The sequence below is a fragment of the Salmo trutta genome, chromosome 24 (assembly GCF_901001165.1).
Source record: "Salmo trutta chromosome 24, fSalTru1.1, whole genome shotgun sequence".
In the NCBI taxonomy this organism is placed as follows: domain Eukaryota; kingdom Metazoa; phylum Chordata; class Actinopteri; order Salmoniformes; family Salmonidae; genus Salmo; species Salmo trutta.
Genome location: NC_042980.1, coordinates 39,734,649 through 39,761,897, shown reverse-complemented (window position 1 = coordinate 39,761,897; position 27,249 = coordinate 39,734,649). Strand labels below are relative to the sequence as shown.

The 27,249-nt window shown below is 43.1% G+C and overlaps 1 protein-coding gene across 5 annotated transcripts in view; it reads right to left on the bottom strand.

The window, feature by feature from the left end:
• Nucleotides 1-534: 534 nt before the first annotated feature.
• LOC115161295 (DDB1- and CUL4-associated factor 6) overlaps nt 535-27,249 on the bottom strand; it is a 67,240-nt gene continuing 40,525 nt past the window's right edge. For 2 of the 5 annotated variants that reach the window (XM_029712153.1, XM_029712156.1), the window contains 10 exons: nt 12,883-12,942; nt 10,914-11,151; nt 10,381-10,601; nt 9,813-10,194; nt 9,618-9,659; nt 8,722-8,860; nt 2,386-2,542; nt 2,000-2,088; nt 1,389-1,494; nt 535-790 (listed from right to left, as the gene is read on the bottom strand). In XM_029712153.1, the coding sequence (XP_029568013.1) occupies nt 732-790; nt 1,389-1,494; nt 2,000-2,088; nt 2,386-2,542; nt 8,722-8,860; nt 9,618-9,659; nt 9,813-10,194; nt 10,381-10,601; nt 10,914-11,151; nt 12,883-12,942 (1,493 nt within the window). In that variant the 3' untranslated portion in view covers nt 535-731. The remainder of the gene's footprint in view (nt 791-1,388; nt 1,495-1,999; nt 2,089-2,385; nt 2,543-8,721; nt 8,861-9,617; nt 9,660-9,812; nt 10,195-10,380; nt 10,602-10,913; nt 11,152-12,882; nt 12,943-27,249) is intronic. The other 3 variants (XM_029712154.1, XM_029712155.1, XM_029712157.1) reach the window with 3 other exon arrangements.

Sequence of the window (27,249 nt, the reverse complement as noted above, 5' to 3'; positions counted from 1 at the left end):
CTATAGAAAATGTGTTGGCAGAACTGAAAAAGCGTGTGCGAGCAAGGAGGCCTACAAACCTGACTCACTTACACCAGCTCTGTCAGGAGGAATGGGCCAAAATTCACCCAACTTATTGTGGAAAGCTTGTGGAAGGCTACCCGAAACGTTTGACCCAAGTTAAACAATTTAAAGGCAATGCTACCAAATACTAATTGAGTGTATGTAAACTTCTGACCCACTGGGAATGTGATGAAAGAAATAAAAGCTGAAATAAATCACTCTCTCAACTATTATTCTGACATTCCACATTCTTAAAATAAAGTGTGGATCCTAACTGACCTAAGACAGGGAATTTTTACTAGGATTAAATGTCAGGAATTGTGAAAAACTGAGTTTAAATGCATTTGGCTAAGGTGTATGTAAACTTGCGACTTTAACTGTATACGTACGTACGTACATACACACACACACACACACACACACACACACACACACACACACACACACACACACGTCTGGCATATGTCTGGCTTTGCGCTTGCATTCACATACTTTTTTCCTCAAATGCAGTTCTCATACAGACACACCAGTAAGAAAGTCATCTTAAAAAAGAAGAGCTAAAATGTACCTAATGCTCAGATAAGGAAATATTCTACATAATACTTGTACAAATCTCAAGATCTTCAAGTGCTTTTTAGAGCAAAAGAAAAATGGTATTTTCTTTTTCAAATAAAATGGTGTCTGGGCAGCTACTGCTCATCCTCGTTCTCCTGTCCAGAACCTTCTGAGCGGTCACCCTCCAAGCGATCTGAGGACAAACAAAGTGAGTGTGTGAAAAAAAATAATTAAATCAGCATTTCTTATTTGACAAGTCCAGGTAGTTCCTCCCTATTTCAGTCAGTTTTTTTTCTCCATTTTGTGCCTGATGAACGCAACCCTAAACCCATTTCCTACAGTACCCAGCTTGTGGGGTCTGCAGTGTAAGTTTTATAACTGGTTGCTGGTAATTGAGTAGTCTGGGTACCAGTCTAACATTTCACTCCTTGTACTCTGTCATTTGTCAAAGGGACTGGCCTTTCGTTAATCTCAACATTGAATATACAGCTGGATTTTGTGGGAATTACAGAGTACAAGGTGTGGCATGTAATAGCTGAACAGAGACCCACACCCACTCAACCAGGCTAGAAATTGAGTGGGTGAACCAGTAAATCTCACAGTGGTAAGAGGCTTACTCAGAGCAGGCTCAAGGGTCCCAAAGTACATCAAGAACTACATAAATACTTCCACATGCACTTTCTATTGGTTCATTAGTCAACTGCCTTTCCAAAACACCATAAAAATAACTCACGAAAGAGTAAGTTAATATCACAAAACTACTATCAAAATGTAACTGAGTGTGTGTGTACCCGTTCTTATGTGATTAAGGGAGGCCAGCATTCGCAGCATGAAGGAGGCGGGGACTGTGATGGTGTTCCTGGTCTCCTCAAGCATCAACTCATTACGCGTGATCACCTGAGAGTGAAAGGGAAAGAGGGAGATAGAGAGGAAGGTAAAAGAAAGTAAATGATACCAGTAAATCAGAAGCATCAAATGATACCAGTAAATCAAAAGTATCAAATGATACCAGTAAATCAGAACGATCAAAGAGAATGTGATTTCTATCATACTCGGAAGTTGGGAGTGGGACTGGTGAGAGAGGTTGAAGGGTAAGGGAGGACGGAAAGGGGTAACGTGGGAGCGGGAATAGAAAAGGTAATAGGGAGGGGAGAAAAAAAGGGAGAAGAGAGAGGGGGTGATGAGGGAGGGTACAGGGAGGAGGGCAGGGAGGGATAGGTAGGTCTCCTGGGGCAAGGCATCTCCAGTCAGCTGTTGTGAGAGCTCTTGTCGAGGACCAGAGACTCTATGCGGAAGTCTCACACAGTGGGGAATCCAACCCCCTCAACTGGTGAGACAGAAGTGAACCCCAGACTACCCGCTGTCTGTCACTAACGTTGAATCAATCGTTTAGCAAACATACCTCATCAGCTAGGACTCTGTTAAAGGACGGTGACGCCTCCAGAGGTGACCAGATCTTAATGTCGTAGTCGATCCCTGACGAGGCAAGAACTGGAACAGACAGGAGACAAACTGTTGGCAATAGGGTATGACAATTAAGGGGTAGGTGTGACATCATTGGCTCTTTATACAAGGCTGAAAATGTAGCTAAGAAGCTCACTGGGGTGTGGTTGAGGTGTAGAGGTGAGACTAGGGTAGGTGTGTGTTAATCACTGGGGTTACAGAGGTGTTGGTGTATACTGTAGGTGTGGCTCTAGATATAGAAGTGTAACTCACTGGGATCATAGAGGTGCGGCTGTAAGCGGGTAGGGGGGTGGTTGAAGGTGTATGGAGTGTACAGTAACTCACTGGGGTCATAGGGGTGCGGCTGGAGACAGTTGACTACGTGATTGTCGGCCTCCAGCAGCATCAGGTGTTCGCCCGTGTGTCTGTCCCAGATGAAGATGTGGCCACAGTCTGAACCACTCATCACAAAGTTGTTCCCCCAGAAACACGACTCCTTGATCTACAGACAGCACACAGAAATAACTGGAGACAAAGGAACTATAAATGCTTTCAAAGCATCTTGAAACGTATTTATATATTATATACACACTAACGTACGCTAACCCCATTCCGTACAAATGTGAGCTAGTTTACGTTACCGGTCAAAAGTTTTAGAACACCCCCAGTTCCAAGTCCAGTGAGTAACCTGAAATGGTACAAAGGTAAGCAGTAAACTGCCAGAGGTAAAAAATAAATAAAAAATAAAATTAAATAAAGTTTTGGTTACCAAAAAAACAAAAACTGAAAAATAACATGCATTTCAGAGTTAAAAAAAAAAAAAAAAAGCCTTTAGGGAACAAGTAATGGATTACCTTCTTTGTGATAGCGGGCAGTATTTTGACATCCGGATGAAAAGCATGCCCAAAGTAAACTGCCTGCTACTCAGGCCCAGAAGCTAGGATATGCATATAATTGGTAGATTTGGATAGAAAACACTCTAAAGTTTCTAAAACTGTTCAAATAATGTCTGTGAGTATAACAGAACTGAAATGGCAGGCGAAACACCGAGGACAAACCATCCCCCCCCAAAAAATTCTGCCTACCACTGATTTCAATGGCTGGCATTTTTATGCCAGCCATTGAAACCCTCCCAAATTGCAGTTCCCAGGGCTTCCACTAGATGTCAACAGTCTTTAGAAAGAGTTTCAGGCTGGTTTAACCTGTCTGGGCTAGGGGGCAGTATTTTCACGGCCGGATAAAAAACGTAACCGATTTAAACTGGTTACTACTCTTGCCCAGAAACGAGAATATGCATATTATTAGTAGATTTGGATAGAAAACACTCTGAAGTTTCTAAAACTGTTTGAATGGTGTCTGTGAGTATAACAGAACTCATATGGCAGGCAAAAACCTGAGAAAATTCCAAGCAGGAAGTGGCCCGTCTGAGAATTTGTAGTTCTTCCTTTGATTCTCTATGGAAACTACAGTATCTCTGGGGTTACGTAGCACTTTCTAAGGCTTCCATTGGCTCTCTAAAGCCTTCAGAAAGCGGATTGAGGCGTCTCCTGTCTCTGGGCAGAGTATAGTAGCTCAGTTTCTCAGTGGTCTGCTTGGTGACAAAGATTGGATATGCGCATTCACGCTGTTTTTTATTTTCCTCTTTGAATGAATACACTATTGTCCGGTTGGAATATTATCGCTATTTTATGAGAAAAATACCATAAACATTTATTTTAAAACAGTGTTTGACATGCTTCTAAGTACGGTAATGGAACATTTTGAATTTTCTTTGTCTCAAAATACGCTCGCGCGTTACCCTTTGGATAGTGACCTGAACGCACGAACAAAACGGAGGTATTTGGACATAACTATGGATTATTTGGAACAAAAACAACATTTCTTGTTGAAGTAGCAGTCCTGGGAGTGAATTCTGACGAAGATCAGCAAAGGTAATACAATTTTTCTAATACTAATTCTGAGTTCAATGTGCCCGAACTTGGTGGGTGTGAAAATGGCTAGCTGTGCTGGCTGAGCTATGTACTCAGAATATTGCAAAATGTGCTTTTGCCGAAAAGCTATTTTAAAATATGACATAGCGATTGCATAAAGGAGTTCTGTATCTATAATTCTTAAAATAATTGTTATGTTTTTTGTGAACGTTTATCGTGAGTAATTTAGTAAATTCATGGGAAGTTTTCGGAGGGAATACATTTTCTGAACATCACACGCCAATGTAAAAAGCTGTTTTTTGATATAAATATGAACTTGATTGAACAAAACATGCATGTATTGTATAACATAATGTCCTAGGAATGTTATCTGATGAAGATCAAAGGTTAGTGCTTCATTTAGCTGTGTTTTGGGTTTCTGTGACATATATGCTTGCTTGGAAAATGGCTGTGTGATTATTTTTGGCTATGTACTCTCCTAACATAATCTAATGTTTTGCTTTCGCTGTAAAGCCTTTTTGAAATCGGACAATGTGGTTAGATTAACGAGAGTCTTATCTTTAAAATGGTCTAAAATAGTCGTATATTTGAAAAATTGAAATTATTGCATTTGTGAGGTTTTTGTATTTGGCGCCACGCTGTTCCACTGGCTGTTGAATAGAGTGGGACGGTCACGTCCCACATAGCCCAGAGAGGTTAAACAAAAATGAGGGAGAAGTTGTAGTTTTTCTAAGTGGCTCCCATTTTGGCTGTAGTGTTTCCAAGCGCATGGCCGACAGAGCGCCTTCTTTTTGTTTATCTCCAGTAAAGACAATAACGATTCTCCGTCTTAAATTTTATCGTTTATTTGCATATTAAGGTACCTATTGTTTGATTATAAACGTTGATTGACTTGTTTGGATAAGTTTATTGGTAACGTTTGGGATTCATTTTGTATGCATTTTGAAGGAGGGAAATCGAGTGGATTAATGACTGAAGCGCGCCAGCTAAACTGAGTTTTTATGGATATAAAGCACTTAATCGAACAAAAGGACTATTTGTAATGTAACTGGGACCTTTTGGAGTGCCAACAGAAGAAGATCTTCAAAGGTAAGGCATACATTATATCGCTATTTCTGACTTTTGTGTCGCAACTCCCTGGTTGAAAATGATTTGTTATGCATTTGTGTGCTGGGCGCTGTACTCAGATAATTGCATGGTTTGCTTTCGCCGTAAAGCCTTTTTGAAATCTGGCACGGCGGCTGGATTAACAACAAGTTACGCTTTATTTTGATGTATTGCACTTGTGATTTCATAAAAGTTTAATATTTATAGTAATTTAATTTGAATTTGGCGCTCTGCAATTTCACCGGAAGGTGTCGAAATGGGACGGTATCGTCCCACTGATCCGCAAGAAGTTAACCTCTCTAGGGTAGTGGAATCCCATGGCGCGATATTACAAATTCCTTAGAAATGCTATTACTTCAATTTCTCAAACATATGACTATTTTACACCATTTTAAAGACAAGACTCTCGTTAATCTAACCACACTGTCCGATTTCAAAAAGGCTTTACAACGAAAGCAAAACATTAGATTATGTCAGCAGAGTACCCAGCCAGAAATAATCAGACACCCATTTTTCAAGCTAGCATATAATGTCACATAAACCCAAACCACAGCTAAATGCAGCACTAACCTTTGATGATCTTCATCAGATGACACTCCTAGGACATTATGTTATACAATACATGCATGTTTTGTTCAATCAAGTTCATATTTATCAAAAACCAGCTTTTTACATTGGCATGTGACGTTCAGAACTAGCATACCCACCGCAAACTTCCGGTGAATTTACTAAATTACTCACAATAAACGTTCACAAAAAACATAATTATTTTAAGAATTATAGATACGAACTCCTTTATGCAATCGCTATGTCCGATTTTAAAATAGCTTTTCGGCAAAAGCACATTTTGCAATATTCTGAGTAGATAGCTCGCCATCACGGGCTAGCTATTTTGACACCCACCAAGTTTGGCACTCACCAAACTCAGATTTACTATAAGAAAAATTGGATTACCTTTGCTGTTCTTCGTCAGAATGCACTCCCAGGACTTCTACTTCAATAACAAATGTTGGTTTGGTTCAAAATAATGCATAGTTATGTTCAAATATCCTCTGTTTTGTTCGTGCGTTCAAGACACTATCCGAAGGGTAACGAAGGGTGACGCGCCCGGCGCGTATCGTGACAAAAAAATTCTAAATATTCCATTACCGTACTTCGAAGCATGTCAACCGCTGTTTAAAATCAATTTTTATGAGATTTTTCTCGTAAAAAAGCGATAATATTCCGACCGGGAAACCCTGTTCGTTCAAAGACTAAAAATCTAAAATGGACTCTTCACGTGCACGTGCGCCCCCGTCTCATTGTTCTCTGATTGACCACTTACCAAATGCGCTACTGTTTTTCAGCCATGGCCAGCAAAGTCATCATTCAATGTTCTGGCGCCCTCTGAGAGCCTATGGGAGCCGTAGGAAGTGTTACGTTACAGCAGAGATCCTCAGTTTTCAATAAAGAGAGTGTAGAAGGCCAAGAAATGGTCAGAGAGGGCACTTCCTGTTTGGAATCTTCTCAGGTTTTTGCCTGCCATATGAGTTCTGTTATACTCACAGACAACATTCAAACAGTTTTAGAAACTTTAGGGTGTTTTCTATCCAAATCAAACAATTATATGCATATTCTAGTTTCTGGGCAGTAGTAATAACCAGATTAAATCGGGTATGTTTTTTATCCGGCCGTGCAAATACTGCCCCCTACCCTAGAGAGGTTAACAACTTACAACTGTTCTGCAGCAATGGAAGTAAATTAAGCCTTGGAAGTAGATGCTAACAATTCCTACAGGTATCCAAACTTTTGTTGATTGCTCACAAACCCTCTGTCTGTACAAAAGCAATGTCGGAACAGACTGTGTTACTACACACTCTTAAGCATTATTTAGACAGTATTGTACTGCAGGAAGTAGTATATTGCTATCATAATGGCAAGAAAAAAGCAATTAACAAAGGAAGACAGACAGACCATTATAACCCTTAAAAGCGTAGGTCTTTTCTTTAGAAAAATTGCAAAGAAAGCCAAGGTGTCGGTACAGCTTCCTATACCATCAAAAGGCACTTGGAAACTGACAGGAAGAGGTCTGGCAGACCCAAAGCCACAACAGAATCAGAAGACACATTTCTGAGAGTCAACAGCTTGCGTGATAGGCAGCTCACAGGACAACAACTTCAAGCACAGCTTAACACTGGTTGAAGAAAACAAGTCTCAGTTTCAACTGTGAAGAGAATACTTCGAGCTGCAGGTTTGACAAGTCGAGTGGCAGTAAGAAAGCAAAATAAGAAAGAGAGACTTGTCTGGGACATGAAGCACCGCCAGTGGACTAGTGAAGACTTGAAATCTTCGGTTCATCACGCAGGGTTTTTGTACGCCATCGAGTAGGCTAAAGGATGGTTCCTCAGTGTGTGACACCAACTGTCAAACATGGAGGAGGAAGCGTGACGGTCTGGGGCTCTTTTGCTGGATCCAGAGTCAGCGGCTTGCACAGAGTGAGTGGCAGCCTGGACCAAAATGGCTACCACAGCATTTTGAAGTGCCATGCAATACCCTCTGGTGTACGCTTAGTTGGTCAGGGGTTCATCCTACAGCAAGATAATGACCCAAAACCTACCTCCAGGCTATGTCACAACTACCTTAGAAGAAAAGAACAAGACTGTAGGGTTCAAATAACGGAATGGCCAGCACAGTCACCGGACTTAAACCCCATGGAGCTGGTTTGGGATGAACTGGGCAGAAGGGTGAAAGCAAAGCAACCTGCAAGTGCAACACATTTGTGGGAACTTCTGCAACAGTGTTGGGAAGAACTTTACAAACAATATTTGATTTCCATTGTAGAAAGAATGCCACGAGTGTGTTCGGCTGTTATGTCTGCAAAAGGTGGCTACTTCACCCAGGGAGCCATCGATCTCCTCTCTCTCCTCTTATCACTCGCTTGTTGTGAGTAAACAATTAGTATGTCAGGTACTAAGTTTAGTCTAAGCTGGCTATATAACCAATAGGTATAATCTACATTTTTCTCCAGGGTTTGTAGGGTTTCATTCATTCACTGGTTGTTGCATCTTTGGTGTTGCCCGTTACCCTCGTGACATCACTACTAATGTAGCTAATAGCTTTCCTCTTAGTGGATGGTGGTGGTACACACATGCATATGCATGCTCACATGAATAGTGTTTCACAACAGTGCCCATCACACCCACAAGGCTTAATCCTGCTGGTGAAAACTACAAACACCACATCCTGTAGACTACAGTAGAGTCTCATGGGGGGTTGCTTGGACTCATGGGAGCTGTAATTTTGGAAGTTAAAGTTCTTCAATGAGCACTGCTTGCAGGTTTGATGTTATAGTTGTGGACACAGGCTGATCAGGTAACGTCTGTATCTCCTACCGCTGATCCTCTGAAATTACATCTATGTTTACAAGCTAGAACGGCCACTGTGTGTGTGTGTGGTGTGTATATATATTTTTATCTAGTTCTATTAAACCGGGAGGATAGTTCGCTCAGCAGCTGGGATCCCTCTCTACATCTGGTCCAGGATTAGTTTGTTGCTCTTCGCATTATGTTTTCAGTAGGGGTTGGCGTAGGGGAAAGCTGATCTAGAGTCAGCTGGAAACGAGCGACCAGAAGTAACCGAAGTCGAGAAGTGAAGATTAGTGTACCATAGTCCTGGAGTTGCGGTGGCCCTTGTAGACCATTTTGACTGAGGGTCTCCTGATATTCTGGGTCTCACTCTCCTCCATCTCTCTCCTCTCCTTCCTCCGACGAAACAGTTCCTGGATACGGGCCGCAGCTGAGCGTCTGTGACACACACAAGCACACGTTATACACAGTACTGACAGTAAAAATCTTTCACTCTATACCTGCAGAGAGGAAAGTAAATTCTGAGCGTCATGCTGGTTCACCCCTCGATGATGCTGAAGCAACCAAAACAGCACTTGGGAAAATAATCAGCAACAAAGCTGCAAATACTACTCACATGCCACGCTAACTGACCATCACTAGTCCTCTACAACCTCAACAACCCTCCACATACTGTAGAGAAGACAATGTCCTTATTTCACTTCACACTGTAGATAACATCGATCTCCTCTCTCTCCTTCTCTTATCTCTCTTGTGTTGTGAGTAAACAATGAGTAGGTCAGGTACTAAGCTTAGTCTAAGCTGGCTATATAACCAATGGGTATAATCTACATTTTTCTTCAGGGTTTGTAGGGTTTCATTCATTCACTGGTTGTTGCATCTTTGGTGTTGCCCGTTACCCTCGTGACATCACTATGTACCTACCAGGGATAATGTAGCTAATAGCTTTCCTCTTAGTGAATGGTGGTGGTACACACATGCATATGCATGCTCACACAAATAGTGTTTCACAACAGTGCCCATCACACCCACAAGGCTTAATCCTGCTGGTGAAAACTACAAACACCACATCCTGTAGACTACATTAGAGTCTCGGGGGGGGTTGCTTGGAGTCATGAGAGCTGTAGTTTTGGAAGTTAAAGTTCTTCAACTGCTTGCAGGTTAGATATTATAGTTGTGGACACACAGACGTTACCTGATCATCCTATCTCCTACCGCTGATCCTCTGAAATTAGATCTATGTTTATAGCAGAATCATTAACAGTACATGACCACACAGAACAAGAAAAAAGGTTTCCTCACGGCAATATACAGAGGATGTGACATTAAATGGGATACTCAACAACAACATATCAAAATACTCTGTGTGTTGTAGTGCTGCAGTCCGTACCTCTGTCCCTGTCCTCCTCTGTACCTCGCAGAGGGGATAAGAATTGGGTCGTCATCACTGTCGTCTGAGTCCTGGTGGCTACGGGAGGGTTGACCCTGTCCACCCGGTCCCGTTGGAACCCCCTGCCCCCCTGGACCCCCATGCCCCCCCTCCCCCACAGGCTCCTCTCTCCTGCACCCCCCAGTGGTGTCCTCCGCACCCACACCCTGGCTCCTCTCCAGGGGCATGGCAGTCACACTATCCCCCACAGAGGAGGCTTGTGCTGGGGCCTGGGCCTGCATGGAGCCCTGGGTGTTGGAGAAGGAGGCACCCCCAGCCTCACACACTGGGTCTGTGTGGGAAGCAGCAGACCTGCTCTGGCCGGAGGGCTCTGACACAGCCACTGGTATTGAAGGAGGGGAGAGGAAGGAAGAGAGATGTGGTCAGTATGAGGCTCAGTTGTCTAGGTGTCGGCAATACAGCAGAACTACTGGAACTAATGCCACTTTCCTGATCAGTGCTACACATGGAATCCCATAGAGGACAGTAACACTAACAATCATGGCCACTAGGCCACTCCAGTCCTCACCCTGCTCTGAGGCAGAGCTCTCTGCCACGGGCCCTTCCCTAGTCTGGGCGGCCCCTGCTGCCTCTGACGGTTTGGGCTCTCCACTGGAGGCTCCGCTGCCCCTGGAACTGGAGGCTCCGCTGCCCCTGGAACTGGAGGCTCCTCTGCCCCTGGAACTGGAGGCTCCGCTGCCCCTAGAACTGGAGGCTCCGCTGCCCCTGGAATTGGGAGCTCTGCGGCTCCTGTAGAGAACAGGGGGTGGGCAAAGGAGAGAGGGTAAGAGTCGGTCTCAAAGAACAACCTTACATCACCAAGATGAGACACTTGATTTCAATTTGTGAATATTCATTTGGTGAGTAAAAATCTGGGAACATCAAGGGTCGGTTTCCCTCGATGTTCAGTATTGTGCTCTCCATTAAGAATCTCCATTGAGCGTGCCTTTTAGTCCAGCAGCAGGCTTAATCTGGGTCTGTAAAAATCACCTTCTAAAGTTCGAATAGTGTGAAGTTGTGCTTCTGGCTTTCTAAGCAGTGTAGTCGGAGTCACATGCTCACCACTCGTCAGTGAAGTCCAGTTTGATGGTACTGGTGGTGGTTCCCTCAGTGCTGTAGTGTAGACTCAGGACGGGTTCTGCCGTGCTGGCTCGGCTACCTCCAGGTCCAGTACTGCTGCTGGGTGCCCCGGACCCAGACGAGGTTCCAGTTACACTGGCAGACGCAGACAGAGTTTTCACTTTGACTGAACTCGCTCCAGCACTCACTCCAGCACTCACACTCACAGCTTCTGATGCTCCTGAGAGGGAGAACACACACACAGAGAGACAGAGACAGATAGAGAGAGACAGAGAGAGAGAGAATGAGAGGAAGAAAAGGAAGGAGAAAGAGAGATTATTGCATAATATACAGTATATGACAATAGTTTTGCCTGGTTACCAAAATAAAAACCACAATAGCGATTACGGTTGCAAAAATTCCAGGAAGTTTCAATAAATTCAGTTGTTTTTCCAAAATCCTGGTTGGAAGATTTCCAGAATTAGGAGGCAATAATCAGGAAATACAAAATCCTTCAACCAGAATTTCTGGAAAACCAGGGAATTTATTGAACATTGTGTGGAATTTTGCAATCCTAGTCGCAACTATACATTTTCAACAGAGTTATTCATCGTTGTGTTTCCATGTTAGGTGTTACAGTACATTTCAGAATTGGGGACAAAACAATATTGATTAGTTGATTTTGAAATAGTGTGTAGAGACTAATATTAATTTAGCAAATAGATAAAACCACTTTGTATTCCATTTCAGTGTTAGCACTTTGCATAATGTAGTCTGTAGTTATGCTAGCTAAAAACATGTCAAATAGACTATATTTTATAAGACAGGTACACGGTTTTGTTTATAATATACAGGACAATCTAATGTGATGGTAACATGCAGCATTGTTATTTTAGGTAGGTCAATGGCAATGCTTAAAAAGGCTGTACTCCTCTGTGCTGCATTGTACACTCACCTCCTACTAACTGTGTTACACAAGAAAGTTTCTGTGAAAGTTTTCAAGTTTCATCCATACATAGAGGAAGAGAGGAATGCTATCCATCAATCCACAGCAGCAATACATACAGTGATTCATAAACTTTAAAAAAACGTGAGGTGCACTTGGTTAGATTTAACTTGCCCATCACAATGGTGACAGAAGAAATGGGAGCGTGAAGCTAAATCAAAGCTAAATGAAGCTAAATGAAGCGCACCCCTTTAGTATTTGCCAGTATTTGATCCAGATTTGAACCAAAACGTCACACAGGTGAGAGGGGAACGCCACAAAGATACAGGGGTTAAATGCAAGCCTCTCGAACTACCACCACACGCAACAGTTCATCACAAAGCAGTTTGGAATGTCACTGTCATTCTAGGGCCTATTGCGTTGTTCTATAAATAAAAAAGCCAATACAGGAGACGATCGCATTGAGAGGGAACAGTTTGAGTGTGAGATGATCTACAGCACGGCTGTGACTGAGTGAAAAGCCAGGAGGACAGCAAGATTGCATCAGGGCCAGGTTTGGAGCCCAGGGGCACGTGCCCTGTGTGTCTGTTCATAAATACGGCCCTGGATTATGTTACCGGTCCAAAATAAAATCAATACTTAAAGGCTGAGGAATTACCTAACATTATCTCAAGCTACAGTTGCAACAAGAGAGCCTTGGAGAAAATAGCTAACACCAGTCTCCGCCCTGGGGACTCGGTTGGCCAAAAGGGATGAGAATGCATGCCTAGTGAACATGCACTCAGGTAAAGCTGGTGGAGGGGCAAGCCGGAAGTCTCATGGTAAAGACGGTGGCGGGACAAGAAGGCACGCCAGAAGTCTCATGCAAATTATTATATAATTTTTTATGCCACACAGACGACAGAGAGAAAGGCCGGAGGAAGACAGAGATACAAAAGAACAGAAAGAAAAAGGAGAGAGAGAGAGAGAGAGAGAGAGAGAGAGAGAGAGAGAGAGATAGAAGGGAGAGAGGGAAAGGAGACGCACCCTGCTGCTCATCCAGAGTCATGGATCCCAGCTGTTTGTTAACCACAGACGAGGGAGAATCTGGAACACAAATAAGACTCACTAAACAACGGGCACAGAGGGTCACACCAGGGTTCATACGATCATGCTCAGGTCACACAGAGGTCAAAGATCAAAGCTCAAGTCAAAACGCAGCTTAAAGTGGACCATGGCCAAGCAGGAAAAAGAGTTAAACACAGCTAAAGGAACAGACAGTGTTGTTTGTTGTAACACTGGGAAGAACATCTCAAGGTTGATATTGATATGGGAATAGAACAGCAATTCCACTACAAAAAGCTTGTGGGAAATGGAATACATACTGGACTTAGCGCCACATGTACAGTGCTAAAACACAAAAGATACCACAAGCGCAATTCATAGTTTGATAACAACAGAAGATTTACACAGTAGTTCAACTTTTTGAGGCATCTCAAGTTGTCTCACTCAGCCTTTTGAAAGTAAGTCATGGAACAAGGATGGACCTCATAGTAATACGAACACCCACTCACTGCATGTCTGTTGAGCTGATACCAACTATGTTGACCATGGGGTAGTGCCAGTGGCCAACCACACTGACCAAGGGCCTGTGTCATGCACAAACATCGGTCACCTTGTGTGACCAGTAGCCAGCGACCTCAAAAAGGGCATCATGCAGAGATTCATCATTGGCAAACCTTTCACTCCACCTCAAACTAGATGAATAGACTTCCAAAAAAAGTTGTTACTGAGAGATAGATTGATATATGAATTGATTCCTACCACAATGTCACATGGTCTGATGCCAGTGCATTCCACTGCAACTCAAGCTACGTACTTCCACATTACGAGTGTTTCGTGAGGCAAATCGTAAAGGATTGAGAATATCGTTATTTCCCATTTATATGAAATACCAATTGGTGTGTTCATAGTAGCTGTATCAGTCTCTACAGTAAAGCCAGATGTCACAGCCCTGACGAGGCCTCGCGCCAATACTGAAGCTTACATGTTCAGGAAAAAACAATACATACGAAAAATGGGAGACAACATACAAAACTGACTCATTGTAGCCACTTACATTATGTCTGTCTGTGTTTGTACAGTGCTGTGAAAAAGTATTTGCCCCCTTTCAAATTTTCTCTACTTTTACATATTTTTGATACTGAATGTGTTATCAAATTTTCAACCAAAACCTAAAATTAGATAAAGGGAACCTGAGTGAACAAATAACACGACAATTGCATACTTATTTCATGCATTTCATAAAGTTATGTAACACCCAATGCCCCTGTGTGAAAAAGTAATTGCCCCTTACACTCAATAACTGGTTGTGCCACCTTTAGCTACAACGACTCTAAACTAATGCTTCCTGTAGTTGTTGATCAGTCTCTCACATTGCCGTGGGGGAATTTTAGCCCGCTCTTGCATGCAGAACTGCTTTAACTCCACAACATTTGTGGGTTTTAAAGCATGAACTGCTCGTTTCAAATTCTGCCACAAGATCTCAATTGAGATTAGGTCTGGACTTTGACTAAGCCATTCCAAAACTTCAGATTTGTTGCTTTTTATCCATTTCCATGTAGACTTGATTGTGCGTTTTGGATGATTGCTTGCTGCATGACCCAGCTGCGCATCAGCTTCAACTCACAGATGGATGGACTGACATTCAACTGTAGAATTCTCTGATACAGAGCAGAATTCATGGTTCCTTCTAGTTAGGCAAGTTGTGCAGGTCATGAGGCAGCAAAGCATCCCTAAACCATCACACTACCACCACCACGCTTCACCGTTGGTAAGAGGTTCTTACTGTGGAATGCAGTGTTGGGTTTTTCCCAGGCATAATGGGACCCATGTCGTCCAAAAAGATATACGTTTGACTCATCTGTCCATAGAAAATTCTTCCCAGAGTCCTGATAATCATCCAGGTGCTTCTTGGTAAACTTGAGTCCACTTTTTGGATGAAATGGGTCCCATTATGTCTGGTGAAAACCAAACACTGCATTCTACAGTAAGAACCTCATACCAACGGTATGACAATGATCCAAAACACACAATCAAGTCTACATGAAAATGGTTAACAAGCAACAAATCTGAAGTTTTGGAATGGCCTAGTCAAAGTCCCGACCTAATCTCAATTGAGATCTTGTGGCAGAATTTGAAACGAGCAGTTCATGCTTTAAAACCCACAAATGTTGCGGAGTTAAAGCAGTTCTGCATGCAAGAGCGGGCTAAAATTCCCCCACAGCAATGTGAGAGACTGATCAACAACTACAGGAAGCATTTGGTTGGAGTCATTGCAGCTAAAGGTGGCACAACCAGTTACTGAGTGTAAAGGGCAACTACTTTTTCACAAAGGGGAATTGGGTGTTGCACAACATTGTTAATTAAATAAAAATAAGTATCAATTTTCTTTGTATTTGTAAACTCAGGTTCCCTTTATCTAAAATTAGGTTTTGGTTGAAGATCTGATAACATTCAGTATAAAAATATATTAAAAAAATAGAGAATCTGAAAGGGGGCAAATACTTTTTCACGGCACTGTATGTACACTTGAAGTCGGAAGTTTACATACACTTAGGTTGGCGTCATTAAAACTCATTTGTCAACCACTCCACAAATTTCTTGATAACAAACTATAGTTTCGGCAAGTCGGTAAGGACATCTACTTCGTGCATGACACAAGTAATTGTTCCAACAATTGTTTACAGACAGATTATTTCACTTATAATTCACTGTATCACAATTCCACTGGGTCAGAAATTTACATACACTAAGTTGACTGTGCCTTAAAACAGCTTGGAAAATTCCAGAAAACTATGTCATGACTTTAGAAGCTTCTGATAGGCTAATTGACTAATAGGCTAATTATCTGAGTCAACTGGAGCTGTACCTCTGGATGTATTTCAAGGCCTACCTTCAAACTCAGTGCCTCTCTCTCTTTGCTTGACATCATGGGAAAATCAAAAGAAATCAGCCAAGACCTCAGAAAATAAATTGTAGACCTCCACAAGTCTGGTTCATCCTTGGGAGCAATTTCCAAACGCCTGAAGGTACCACGTTAATCTGTACAAACAGTAGTATGCAAGTATAAACACCATGGGACCACGCAGCCGTCATACCACTCAGGAAGGTGACGCGTTCTGTCTCCTAGAGATGAACGTACTTTGGTGCGAAAAGTACAAATCAATCCCAGAACAACAGCAAAGGACCATGTGAAGATCCTGGAGGAAACGGGTACAAAAGTATCTATATCCACAGTAAAACGAGTCCTATATTGACATAACCTGAAAGGCCGCTCAGCAAGGAAGAAGCCACTGCTCCAAAATCGCCATAAAAAAGCTAGACTACGGTTTGCAAATGCACATGGGGACAAAGATCATACTTTTTGGGGAAATGTCCTCTGGTCTGATGAAACAAAAATAGAACTGTTTGGCCATAATGACCATCGTTATGTTTGGAGGAAAAAGGGGGAGCCTTGCAAGCCGAAGAACACCATCCCAACCGTGAAGCACGGGGGTGGCAGCATCATGTTGTTGGGGTGCTTTGCTGCAGGAGGGACTGGTGCACTTCACAAAATAGATGGCATTGTGAGGCAGGAAAATTATGTGGATATATTGAAGCAACATCTCAAGACATCAGTCAGGAAGTTAAAGCTTGGTCATAAATGGGTCTTCCAAATGGACAATGACCCCAAGCATACTTCTAAAGTTGTGGCAAAATTGCTTAACTTTTTAGTGACGGGAGCAGTATTCGGAAATTCAGATGAATGACGTGCCCAAATTAAACTGCCTGCTACTCGGGCCCAGAAGGTAGGATGTGCATATGATTAGTAGATTTGGACAGAAAACACTCTGAAGTTTCTAAAACTGTTTGAATGATGTCTGTGAGTATAACAGAACTCATATGGCATGGACAAACCTGAGACAAATCCAACCAGGAAGTGGGAAATCTGAGATTTGTAGTTTTTCAAGTGATTCCCTATCCAGTATACAGTGACTTAGGTTTCATTTTGCACTTCCTAAGGCTTCCACTCGATGTCAACAGTCTTTAGAACGTTGCTTCATGCTTCTACTGTGAATGGGGAGAGAATAAGAGCTCCTGGAAGTAGATGACTGAGAAAATGACATGAGCTCAGTGGCGCGCACTCCCGTGAGAGTTAGCTGTGTTCCTTTTCTTTTTTGAAGACAAAGGAATCATCCGGTTGGAATATTATGGAAGATTTATGATAAAAACATCCTAAAGATTGATTCTATACATCATTTGACATGTTTCTACGAACTGTAATATAACTTTTGACTTTTCGTCTTAACTTAACTGCGCGAGCACAGTGCATTTGGAGTACTCTACCGAACGCGCAAACAAAAAGGAGGTATTTGGACATATATATGGACTTTATTGAAACAAATGAACATTTATTGGGGAACTGGGATTTTCTGAGCGCTGTACTCAGATTATTGCAAAGTGTGCTTTCGCTGTAAATTTTTTTGGAAATCTGACACAGCGGTTGCATTAAGGAGAAGTGTGTCTATAATTCTTTGAATAACAGTTACATTTTTTATCAACGTTTATGATGAGTATTTCTGTAAATTGATGTTCTCATTCACCGGAAGTTTTGGGAGGCAAAACATTTCTGAACATTACACGCCAATGTAAAATGGGGTTTTTGGATATAAATATGAACTTTATCGAGCAAAACATACATGTATTGTGTAACATGAAGTCCTATGAGTGCCATCTGATGAAGAATATCAAAGGTTAGTGATTACTTTTAGCTGTATTTCTCGTTTTTGTGACGCCTCTCCTTGCTTGGAAAATGGCTGTGTGGTTTTTCTTGTCTAGGTGCGGTCCTAACAATCTAATGCTATGCTTTCGCCGTAAAGTCTTTTTGAAATAGGACAATGTGGTTGGATTAACGAGAAGTTCAACTTTAAAAAGGTGTAAAATAGTTGTATGTTTGAGATATTTGAATTATGAGATTTTTGTTGTTTTGAATTTGGCGCCCTGCTATTTCACTGGCTGTTTAATAGTGTGTCCCGCGGGTGGGACGCTAGCGTCCCACATTTCCCAGAGAGGTTAAGGACTTGGTGTGGCCATCACAAAGCCCTGACCTCAATCCCATAGAAAATTTGTGGGCAGAACTGAAAAAGTGTGAGTGAGGAAGGAGGCCTACAAACCTGGCTCAGTTACACCAGCTCTGTCAGGAGGAATGGGCCAAAATTCACCCAACTTATAGTGGGATGCTTGTGGAAGGCTACCCGAAACGTTTGACCCAAGTTAAACAATTTAAAGGCAATGCTACCAAATACTAATTGAGTGTATGTAAACTTCTGACCCACTGGGAATGTGATGAAAGAAATAAAAGCTGAAATAAATCACTCTCTCAACTATTATTCTGACATTCCACATTCTTAAAATAAAGTGGTGATCCTAACTGACCTAAGACAGGGAATTCTTACTAGGATTAAATGTCAGGAATTGTGAAAAACTGAGTTTAAATATATTTGGCTAAGGTGTATGTAAACTACCGACTTCAACTGTACCTCATCCCCATATTGTTTTTCTTTACTTTTTTGCTCTTTTGCACACCAGTATTTCTACTTGCACATCATCATCTGTACATCTATCACTCCAGTGTTAATTTGCTAAAATTGTAATTACTTCACTACTATGGCCTATTTATTGCCTTACGCCATTTGCACACACTGTATATAGACTTTTTTTCTCTATTGTGTTATTGACTGTACGTTTGTTTGTTCCATGTGTAACCTTGTGTTGTTGTTTGTGTCGCACTGCTTTGCTTTATCTTGGCCAGGTCGCAGTTGTAAATGAGAACTTGTTCTCAACTGCCCTACCTGGTTAAATACATTTATTATTCCATTTTTGTTACCCTTTCCTTCCCAATTTTCTGGTACCAATTGGTAGTTACAGTCTTGCCTCATCGCTGCAACTACCATACACACTCAGGAGAGGCGAAGGTCGAGAGCCGTGCGTCCTCCAAAACACAAACCAACCAAGCCGCACTGCTTCTTGACACAATGCCCACTTAACCAGGATGCCAGCCACACCAATATGTCGGAGGAAACACCGTAAACCTGGCGACAGTGTCAGGATGCATGCGCCCGGCCCACTACAGGAGTCGCTAGAGCGCAATGGGACAAGGACATCCCTGCTGGCCAAACCCTCCCCTAATCCGGACGACGCTGGGCCAATTGTGCACCGCCCCGTGGGTCTCCCGGTCGCGGCCGGCTGCGACAGAGCCCGGACTCAAACCAGGATCTCTAGTGGCACAGCTAGCACTAAGATGCAGTGCCTTAGAACACTGCGCCACTCGGAAGGCCCCTATAGCCTTATTCTAAAACGGATTCAATGAATCGTTTTCTTCATCAATAGATCAATGTGACAAAGGGAAAACAGGTTTTAGATTTTTTTGCAAATGTATTACAAATAAAAACAGAAATACCTTATTTACATAAGTATTCAGACACTTTGCTAAGAGACTCGAAATTGAGCTCAGGTGCATCCTGTTTCCATTGATCATGCTTGAGATGTTTCTATAACTTGATTGGAGTCCACCTGTGGTAAATTCAATTGATTGGACATGATTTGGAATGGTTCCACAATTGACAGTGCATGTCAGATCAAATACCAAGCCATGAGGTTGAAGGAATTGTTCGTAGAGCTTCGAGACAGGATTGTGTCGAGGCACAGATGTATTTTATTTTACCATTATTTAACCAGGTAGGCTAGTTGAGAACAAGTTCTCATTTACAACTGCGACCTGGCCAAGATAAAGCAAAGCAGTGCAACACAAACAACAGAGTTACACATGGAATAAACAAACGTACAGTCAATAACACAATAGAAAAAAATCTATATACAGTGTGTGCAAATGAGGTAAGATTAGGGAGGTAAGGCAATAAATAGGCCGTAGTGGCGAAATAATTACAATTTAGCAATTAAACACTGGAGTGATAGATGTGAAGAAGATGAATGTGCAAGTAGAGATACTGGGGTGCAAAGGAGCAAAAATTAAAAATAACAATATGGGGATGAGGTAGTTGGATGGGCTATGTACAGGTGCAGTGATCTGTGAGCTGCTCTGACAGCTGGTGCTTAAAGTTCGTGAGGGAGATATGAGTCTCCAGCTTCAGGAATAGGCTTTGGGGATGACCAGTGAAATATACCTGCTGGAGCACGTGCTACGGGTGGGTGCTGCTATGGTGCCCAGTGAGCTGAGATAAGGCGGGACTTGACCTAGCAAAGACTTATACAGTGAGGGAAAAAAGTATTTGATCCCCTGCTGATTTTGTACGGTTTGCCCACTGACAAAGAAATGATCAGTCTATAATTTTAATTGTCGAACCTTCAGCTCCCTCCACAGTTTTTCTATCGGATTAAGGTTTGGAGACTGGCTAGGCCACTCCAGGACCTTAATGTGCTTCTTCTTGAGACACTCCTTTGTTGCCTTGGCCGTGTGTTTTTGGTCATTGTTATGCTGAAATACCCATCCACAACCCATTTTCAATGCCCTAGCTGAGGGAAGGAGGTTCTCACCCAAGATTTGACGGTACATGGCCCCATCCATCGTCCCTTTGATGCGGTGAAGTTGTCCTGTCCCCTTAGCAGAAAAACACCCCCAAAGCATAATTTTTCCACCTCCATGTTTGATGGTGGGGATGGTGTTCTTGGGGTCATAGGCAGCATTCCTCCTCCTCCAAACACGGCGAGTTGAGTTGATGCCAAAGAGCTCCATTTTGGTCTCATCTGACCACAACACTTTCACCCAGTTGTCCTCTGAATCATTCAGATGTTCATTGGCAAACTTCAGACGGGCATGTACAGTGGGGAGAACAAGTATTTGATAACCTGCAAAATCAGCAGTGTTTCCTACTTACAAAGCATGTGTAGAGGTCTGTAATTTTTATCATAGGTACACTTCAACTGTGAGAGACGGAATCTAAAACAAAATTCCAGAAAATCACATTGTATGATTTTTAAGTAATTAATTTGCATTTTATTGCATGACATAAGTATTTGCTCACCTACCAACCAGTAAGAATTCCGGCTCTCACAGACCTGTTAGTTTTTCTTTAAGAAGCCCTCTTGTTCTCCACTCATTACCTGTATTAACCTCTCTAGGGTATGTGGGACGAACTCGTCCCACCTACGTAACAGCCACTGAAATTCCAGTGGCGCGATTTTTGAATCGTTAGAAATACTATTACTTCAATTTCTCAAACATATGACTATTTTACAGCTATTTAAAGACAAGAATCTCGTTAATCTAACCCCACTGTCCGATTTCAAAAAGGCTTTACAACGAAAGCAAAACATTGGATTATGTCAGCAGAGTGCCCAGCCAGAAAAAATCAGACACCCATTTTTCAAGCTAGCATATCATGTCACATAAACCCAAACCACAGCTAAATGCAGCACTAACCTTTGATGATCTTCATCAGATGACACACCTAGGACATTGTGTTATACAATACATGCATGTCTGTTCAATCAAGTTCATATTTATATCAAAAAACAGCTTTTTGCATTAGCATGTGACGTTCAGAAAAAGCATAACCCCCGCAAACTTCCGGGGAATTTACTAACAGTTTGCTAAATTACTCACGATAAACGTTCACAAAAAGCATAACAATTATTTTAAGAATTATAGATACATTACTCCTCTATGCACTCGATATGTCCGATTTTAAAATAGCTTTTCGGATGAAGCACATTTTGCAATAATCTAAGTACATAGCCCGGCATTACAGGGCTAGCTATTTAGATACCCACCCAGGTCAGCCTCCACCAAAATCACATTTCCTATAAGAAAAATGTTCTTACCTTGCTTGTTCTTCATCAGAATACACTGCCAGGACTTCTACTTCAATAACAAATGTTGGTTTGGTCCCAAATAATCCATCGTTATATCCAAACAGCGACGTTTTGTTCGTGAGTTCTAGACACTATCAGAATGCTTCTTCACGGTCCTGCGCATGGCGCATTGGCGTGTCAAAAATGTCTAAATATTCCATTACCGTACTTCGAAGCATGTCAACCGCTGTTTAAAACCAATGTTTATGCCATTTATCTCGTAGATAAGTGATAATATTCCGACCGGGAGTATGCATTGAGCCTAAACAGCCGAATAAAATTTCTCCTCAGGAGCGACTCGTGCACGCGCCTCATTCAAAGGTCCTCTGAGTCGACACTTACAAAAGGTGATAATGTGTTTCAGCCTGAGGCTCCCTCGTAAACCTTCAGTTATTTCCCGGGCTCTGAGAGCCTATTGGAGCCCTGGGAATTGTCACGTTACAGCTAAGATCCTTACTTTTCAATAAACAGATGCAAGACGCACGACTCCTTGTCAGACAGGGTACTTCCTGCTTGAAACCTTGTCAGGTTTTTGCCTGCCATAGGAGTTCTGTTATACTCACAGACACCATTCAAACAGTTTTAGAAAATTCAGAGTGTTTTCTATCCAAACCTGAACAATAATATGCATATTCTAGCTTCTGAGTTGGTGTAGGAGGCAGTTAAAAATGGGAACATATTTTTTCCAAAATTCTCAATGCTGCCCCCTAGCCCGTAGAGGTTAACTGCACCTGTTTGAACTCGTGACCTGTATGAAAGACACCTGTCCACACACTCAATCAAACAGACTCCAACCTCTCCACAATGGCCAAGACCAGAGAGCTGTGTAAGGACATCAGGGATAAAATTGTAGACCTGCACAAGGCTGGGATGGGCTACAGGACAATAGGCAAGCAGCTTGGTGAGAAGGCAACAACTATTGGCGCAATTATTAGAAAATGGAAGAAGTTCAAGATGACGGTCAATCACCCTCGGTCTGGGGCTCCATGCAAGATCTCACCTCGTGGGGCATCAATGATTATGAGGAAGATGAGGGATCAGCCCAGAACTACACGGCAGGACCTGGTCAATGACCTGAAGAGAGCTGGGACCACAGTCTCAAAGAAAACCATTAGTGACACACTACCCGTCATGGATTAAAATCCTGCAGCGCACGCAAGGTCCCCCCTGCTCAAGCCAGCACATGTCATTTTACATTTTACATTTTAGTCATTTAGCAGACGCTCTTATCCAGAGCGACTTACAGTAGCGAATGCATACATTTCTTCTTTTTTTTTCTCCGTACTGGTCCCCCGTGGGAATCGAACCCACAACCCTGGCGTTGCAAACACCATGCTCTACCAACTGAGCCACACGGGACCATGTCCAGGCCCGTCTGAAGTTTGCCAATGACCATCTGGATGATCCAGAGGAGGAATGGGAGAAGGTCATGTGGTCTGATGAGACAAAAATAGAGCTTTTTGGTCTAAACTCCACTTGCCGTGTTTGGAGCAAGAAGAAGGATGAGTACAACCCCAAGAATACCATCCCAACCGTGAAGCATGGAGGTGGAAACATCATTCTTTGGGGAAGCTTTTCTGCAAAGAGGACAGGACGACTGCACCGTATTGAGGGGAGGATGGATAGGGCCATGTATCGTGAGATCTTGGCCAACAACCTCCTTCCCTCAGTAAGAGCATTGAAGATGGGTCGTGGCTGGGTCTTCCAGCATGACTACGACCCGAAACACACAGCCAGGGCAACTAAGGAGTGGCTCCGTAAGAAGCATCTCAAGGTCCTGGAGTGGCCTAGCCAGTCTTTAGACCTGAACCCAATAGAAAAGCTTTGGAGGGAGCTAAAAGTCCGTATTGCCCAGCGACAGCCCCGAAACCTTAAGGATCTGGAGAAGGTCTGTATGGAGGAGTGGGCCAAAATCCCTGCTGCAGTGTGTGCAAACCTGGTCAAGAACTACAGGAAACGTATGATCTCTGTAATTGCACACAAAGGTTTCTGTATCAAATATTAAGTTCTGCTTTTCTGATGTATCAAATACTTATGTCATGCAATAAAATGCAAATTAATTACTTAATCATACCATGTGATTTTCTGGATTTTTGTTTTAGATTCCGTCTCTCACAGTTGAAGTGTACCTATGATAAAAATTACAGACCTCTACATGCTTTGTAAGTAGGAAAATCTGCAAAATCGGCAGTGTATCAAATACTTGTTCTCCCCACTGTATATGTGCTTTCTTGAGAAGGGGGACCTTGCGGGCGCTGCAGGATTTCAGTCCTTCATGGCGTAGTGTGTTACCAATTGTTTTCTTGGTGACTATGGTCCCAGCTGCCTTGAGATCATTGACAAGATCCTCCCGTGTAGTTCTGGGCTGATTCCTCACCGTTCTCATGATCATTGCAACTCCACGAGGTGAGATCTTGCATGGAGCCCCAGGCCGAGGGAGATTGACCGTTCCTTTGTGTTTCTTCCATTTCCGAATAATCGCACCAACTGTTGTCACCTTCTCACCAAGCTGCTTGGCGATGGTATTGTAGCCCATTCCAGCCTTGTGTAGGTCTACAATCTTGTCCCTGACATCCTTGGAGAGCTCTTTGGTCTTGGCCATGGTGGAGAGTTTGGAATCTGATTTACTGATTGCTTCTGTGGACAGGTGTCTTTTATACAGGTAACAAGCTGAGATTAGGAGCACTCCCTTTAAGAGTGTGCTCTAACCTCAGCTCGTTACCTGTATAAAAGACACCTGGGAGCCAGAAATCTTTCTGATTGAGAGGGGGTCAAATACTTATTTCCCTCATTAAAAAGCAAATCAATTTATAACATTTTTGACATGCGTTTTTCTGGATTTTGTTGTTATTCTGTCTCTCACTGTTCAAATAAACCTACCATTAAAATTATAGACTGATCATTTCTTTGTCAGTGGGCAAACGTACAAAATCAGCAGGGGATCAAATATTTTTTTCCCTCACTGTAGATGACCTGAAGCCAGTGGGTTTGGCGACGAATATGAAGCGAGGTCCAGCCAACAAGAGCATACAGGTTCGCAGTGGTGGGTAGTATATGGGGCTTTGGTGACAAAACGGATCTCACTGTGATAGACAGCATCCAATTTGCTGAGTAAAGTGTTGGAGGCTATTTTGTAAATGACATCACCAAAGTCAAGGATCGGTAGGATAGTCAGTTTTACGAGGATATGTTTGGCAGCATGAGTGAAGGATGCTTTGTTGTGAAATAGGAAGCCGATTCTAGATTTAATTTTGGATTGGAGATGCTTAAAGTGAGTCTGGAAGGAGAGATTACAGTCTAAGCAGACACCTAGGTATTTGTAGTTGTCCACATATTCTAAGTCAGCACCGTCCAGAGTAGTGATGCTAGACGGTCGGGCAGGTGCGGGCAGCGATCGGTTGAAGAGCATGCATTTAGTTTTACTTGCATTTAAGAGCAGTTGGAGGCCACGAAAGGAGAGTTGTATGGCATTGAAGCTTGTCTGGAGGTTAATTAACACAGCGTCCAAAGAAGGGCCAGAAGTACACAGAATGGTGTCGTCTGCGTAGAGGTGGATCAGAGAATCACCAGCAGCAAGAGCGACATTATTGATGCATACAGAGAAAAGAGTCGGCCCGAGAATTGAACCCTGTGGCACCCCCATAGACACTGCCAGGTCCGGACAACAGGCCCTCTGATTTGACACACTAAACTCTGTCTGAGAAGTAGTTGGTGAACCAGGAGAGGCAGTCATTTGAGAAACCAAGGCTGTTGAGTCTGCCAATAAGAATGTGGTGATTGAGAGTCTAAAGCCTTGGCCAGGTCGAAGAATACGGCTGCACAGTATTGTCTTTTATCGATGGCGGTTATGATATCGTTTAGGACCTTGAGCGTGGCTGAGGTGCACCCATGACCAGCTCGGAAACCAGATTGCATAGCGGAGAAGGTACGGTGAGATTTGAAATGGTCAGTGACCTGTTCGGTAACTTGGCTTTTGAAGACCTTATAAAAGGCAGGTTAGGATAGATATAGGTCTGTAACAGTTTGGGTCTAGAGTGTCTCCCCCTTCGAAGAGGGGGATGACTGCGGCAGCTTTCCAATCTTTGGGGATCTCAGCTATCTGGATTTGGATGAAGGAGAAATGGGGGAGGTTTGGGCAAGTTGCTGTGGGGGGTGCAGGGCTGTTGACCGGGGTAGGGGTGGGCTGTTGACCGGGGTAGGGGTAGCCAGGTGGAAAGCATGGCCAGCCAGAGAAAAATGCTTATTGAAATGATTGTGGATTTATCGGTGGTAACAGTGTTTCCTAGCTTCAGTGCAGTGGGCAGATGGGAGGTGGTGCTCTTATTCTCCATGGACTTTACAGTGTCCCAGATCTGTGGAAGGGTACCAAAAAATGTCTGCACAGTGGCCTCCCATCATTCTTAAATGGAAGTTTGGAACCACCAAGACTTTTCCTAGAGCTTGCCACCCGGCCAAACTGAGCAAATGGGGGAGAAGGGCCTTGGTCAGGGAACCCGAAGATGGTTGTCCTTCTGGAAGGTCCTCCCATCTCCAGAGGAACTCTGGAGCTCTGTCAAAGTGAGCATCAAGAACCCGATGGTCACTCTGACAGAGCTCCAGAGTTCCTCTGTGGAGATAGGAGAACCTTCCAGAAAGACAACCTTCCAGAAAGACAACCATCTCTGCAGCACTCCACCAATCAGCCCGTCATGGTAGAGTGAAGCCACTCCTCAGTAAAAGGCACATGACAGCTCTCGTGGAGTTTGCCAAAAGGCACCTAAAGGACTCTCAGACCATCAGAAACAAGATTCTCTGGTCTGATGAAACACAGATTGAACTCTTTGGCCTGAATACCAAGCGTCACGCCTGGAGGAAAACCTGGCACCATCTCTACAGTGAAGCACGGTGGTGGTAGCATCATTCTGTGGGGATGTTTTTCAGCAGCAGGGACTGGGAGACTGGTCAGGATCGAGGGAAAGATGAACGGTGGAAAGTACAGAGAGATCCTTGAAAACCTGCTCCACAGCGCTCAGGACCTCAGACTGGGGTGAAGGTGCACCTTCCAACAGGACAACAACCCTAAGCACACAGTCAAGACAATGCAGGAGTGGCTTTGGGACAGGTCTCTGAATGTCATTGAGTGGCCGAGCCAGAGCCCGGACTTCAACCCGATTAAACATCTCTGGAGAGACTTGAAAATAGTTGTGCAGCGGCCCTCCCCATCCAACCTGACAGAACTTGAGAGGATCTGCAGAGAAGAATGGGAGAAATTCCCCAAATACAGGTGTGCCAAGAATGTAGCGTCATACCCAAGAAGACTTGAGGCTGTAATCGCTGCCAAAGGTGATTCAACTAAGTATTGAGTAAAGGGTCTGAATACTTATGTAAATGTCAGTTGTTTATCTTTAATATATGTGCAAAAATGTCTAAAAAACTGTTTTTATGGTGCATGAGCGGGTGCACAGCTCCCCCGTGACTGCCGCGCAGAAGAAATATCAGCTGGCGCAGAGAAGAACTTAACAG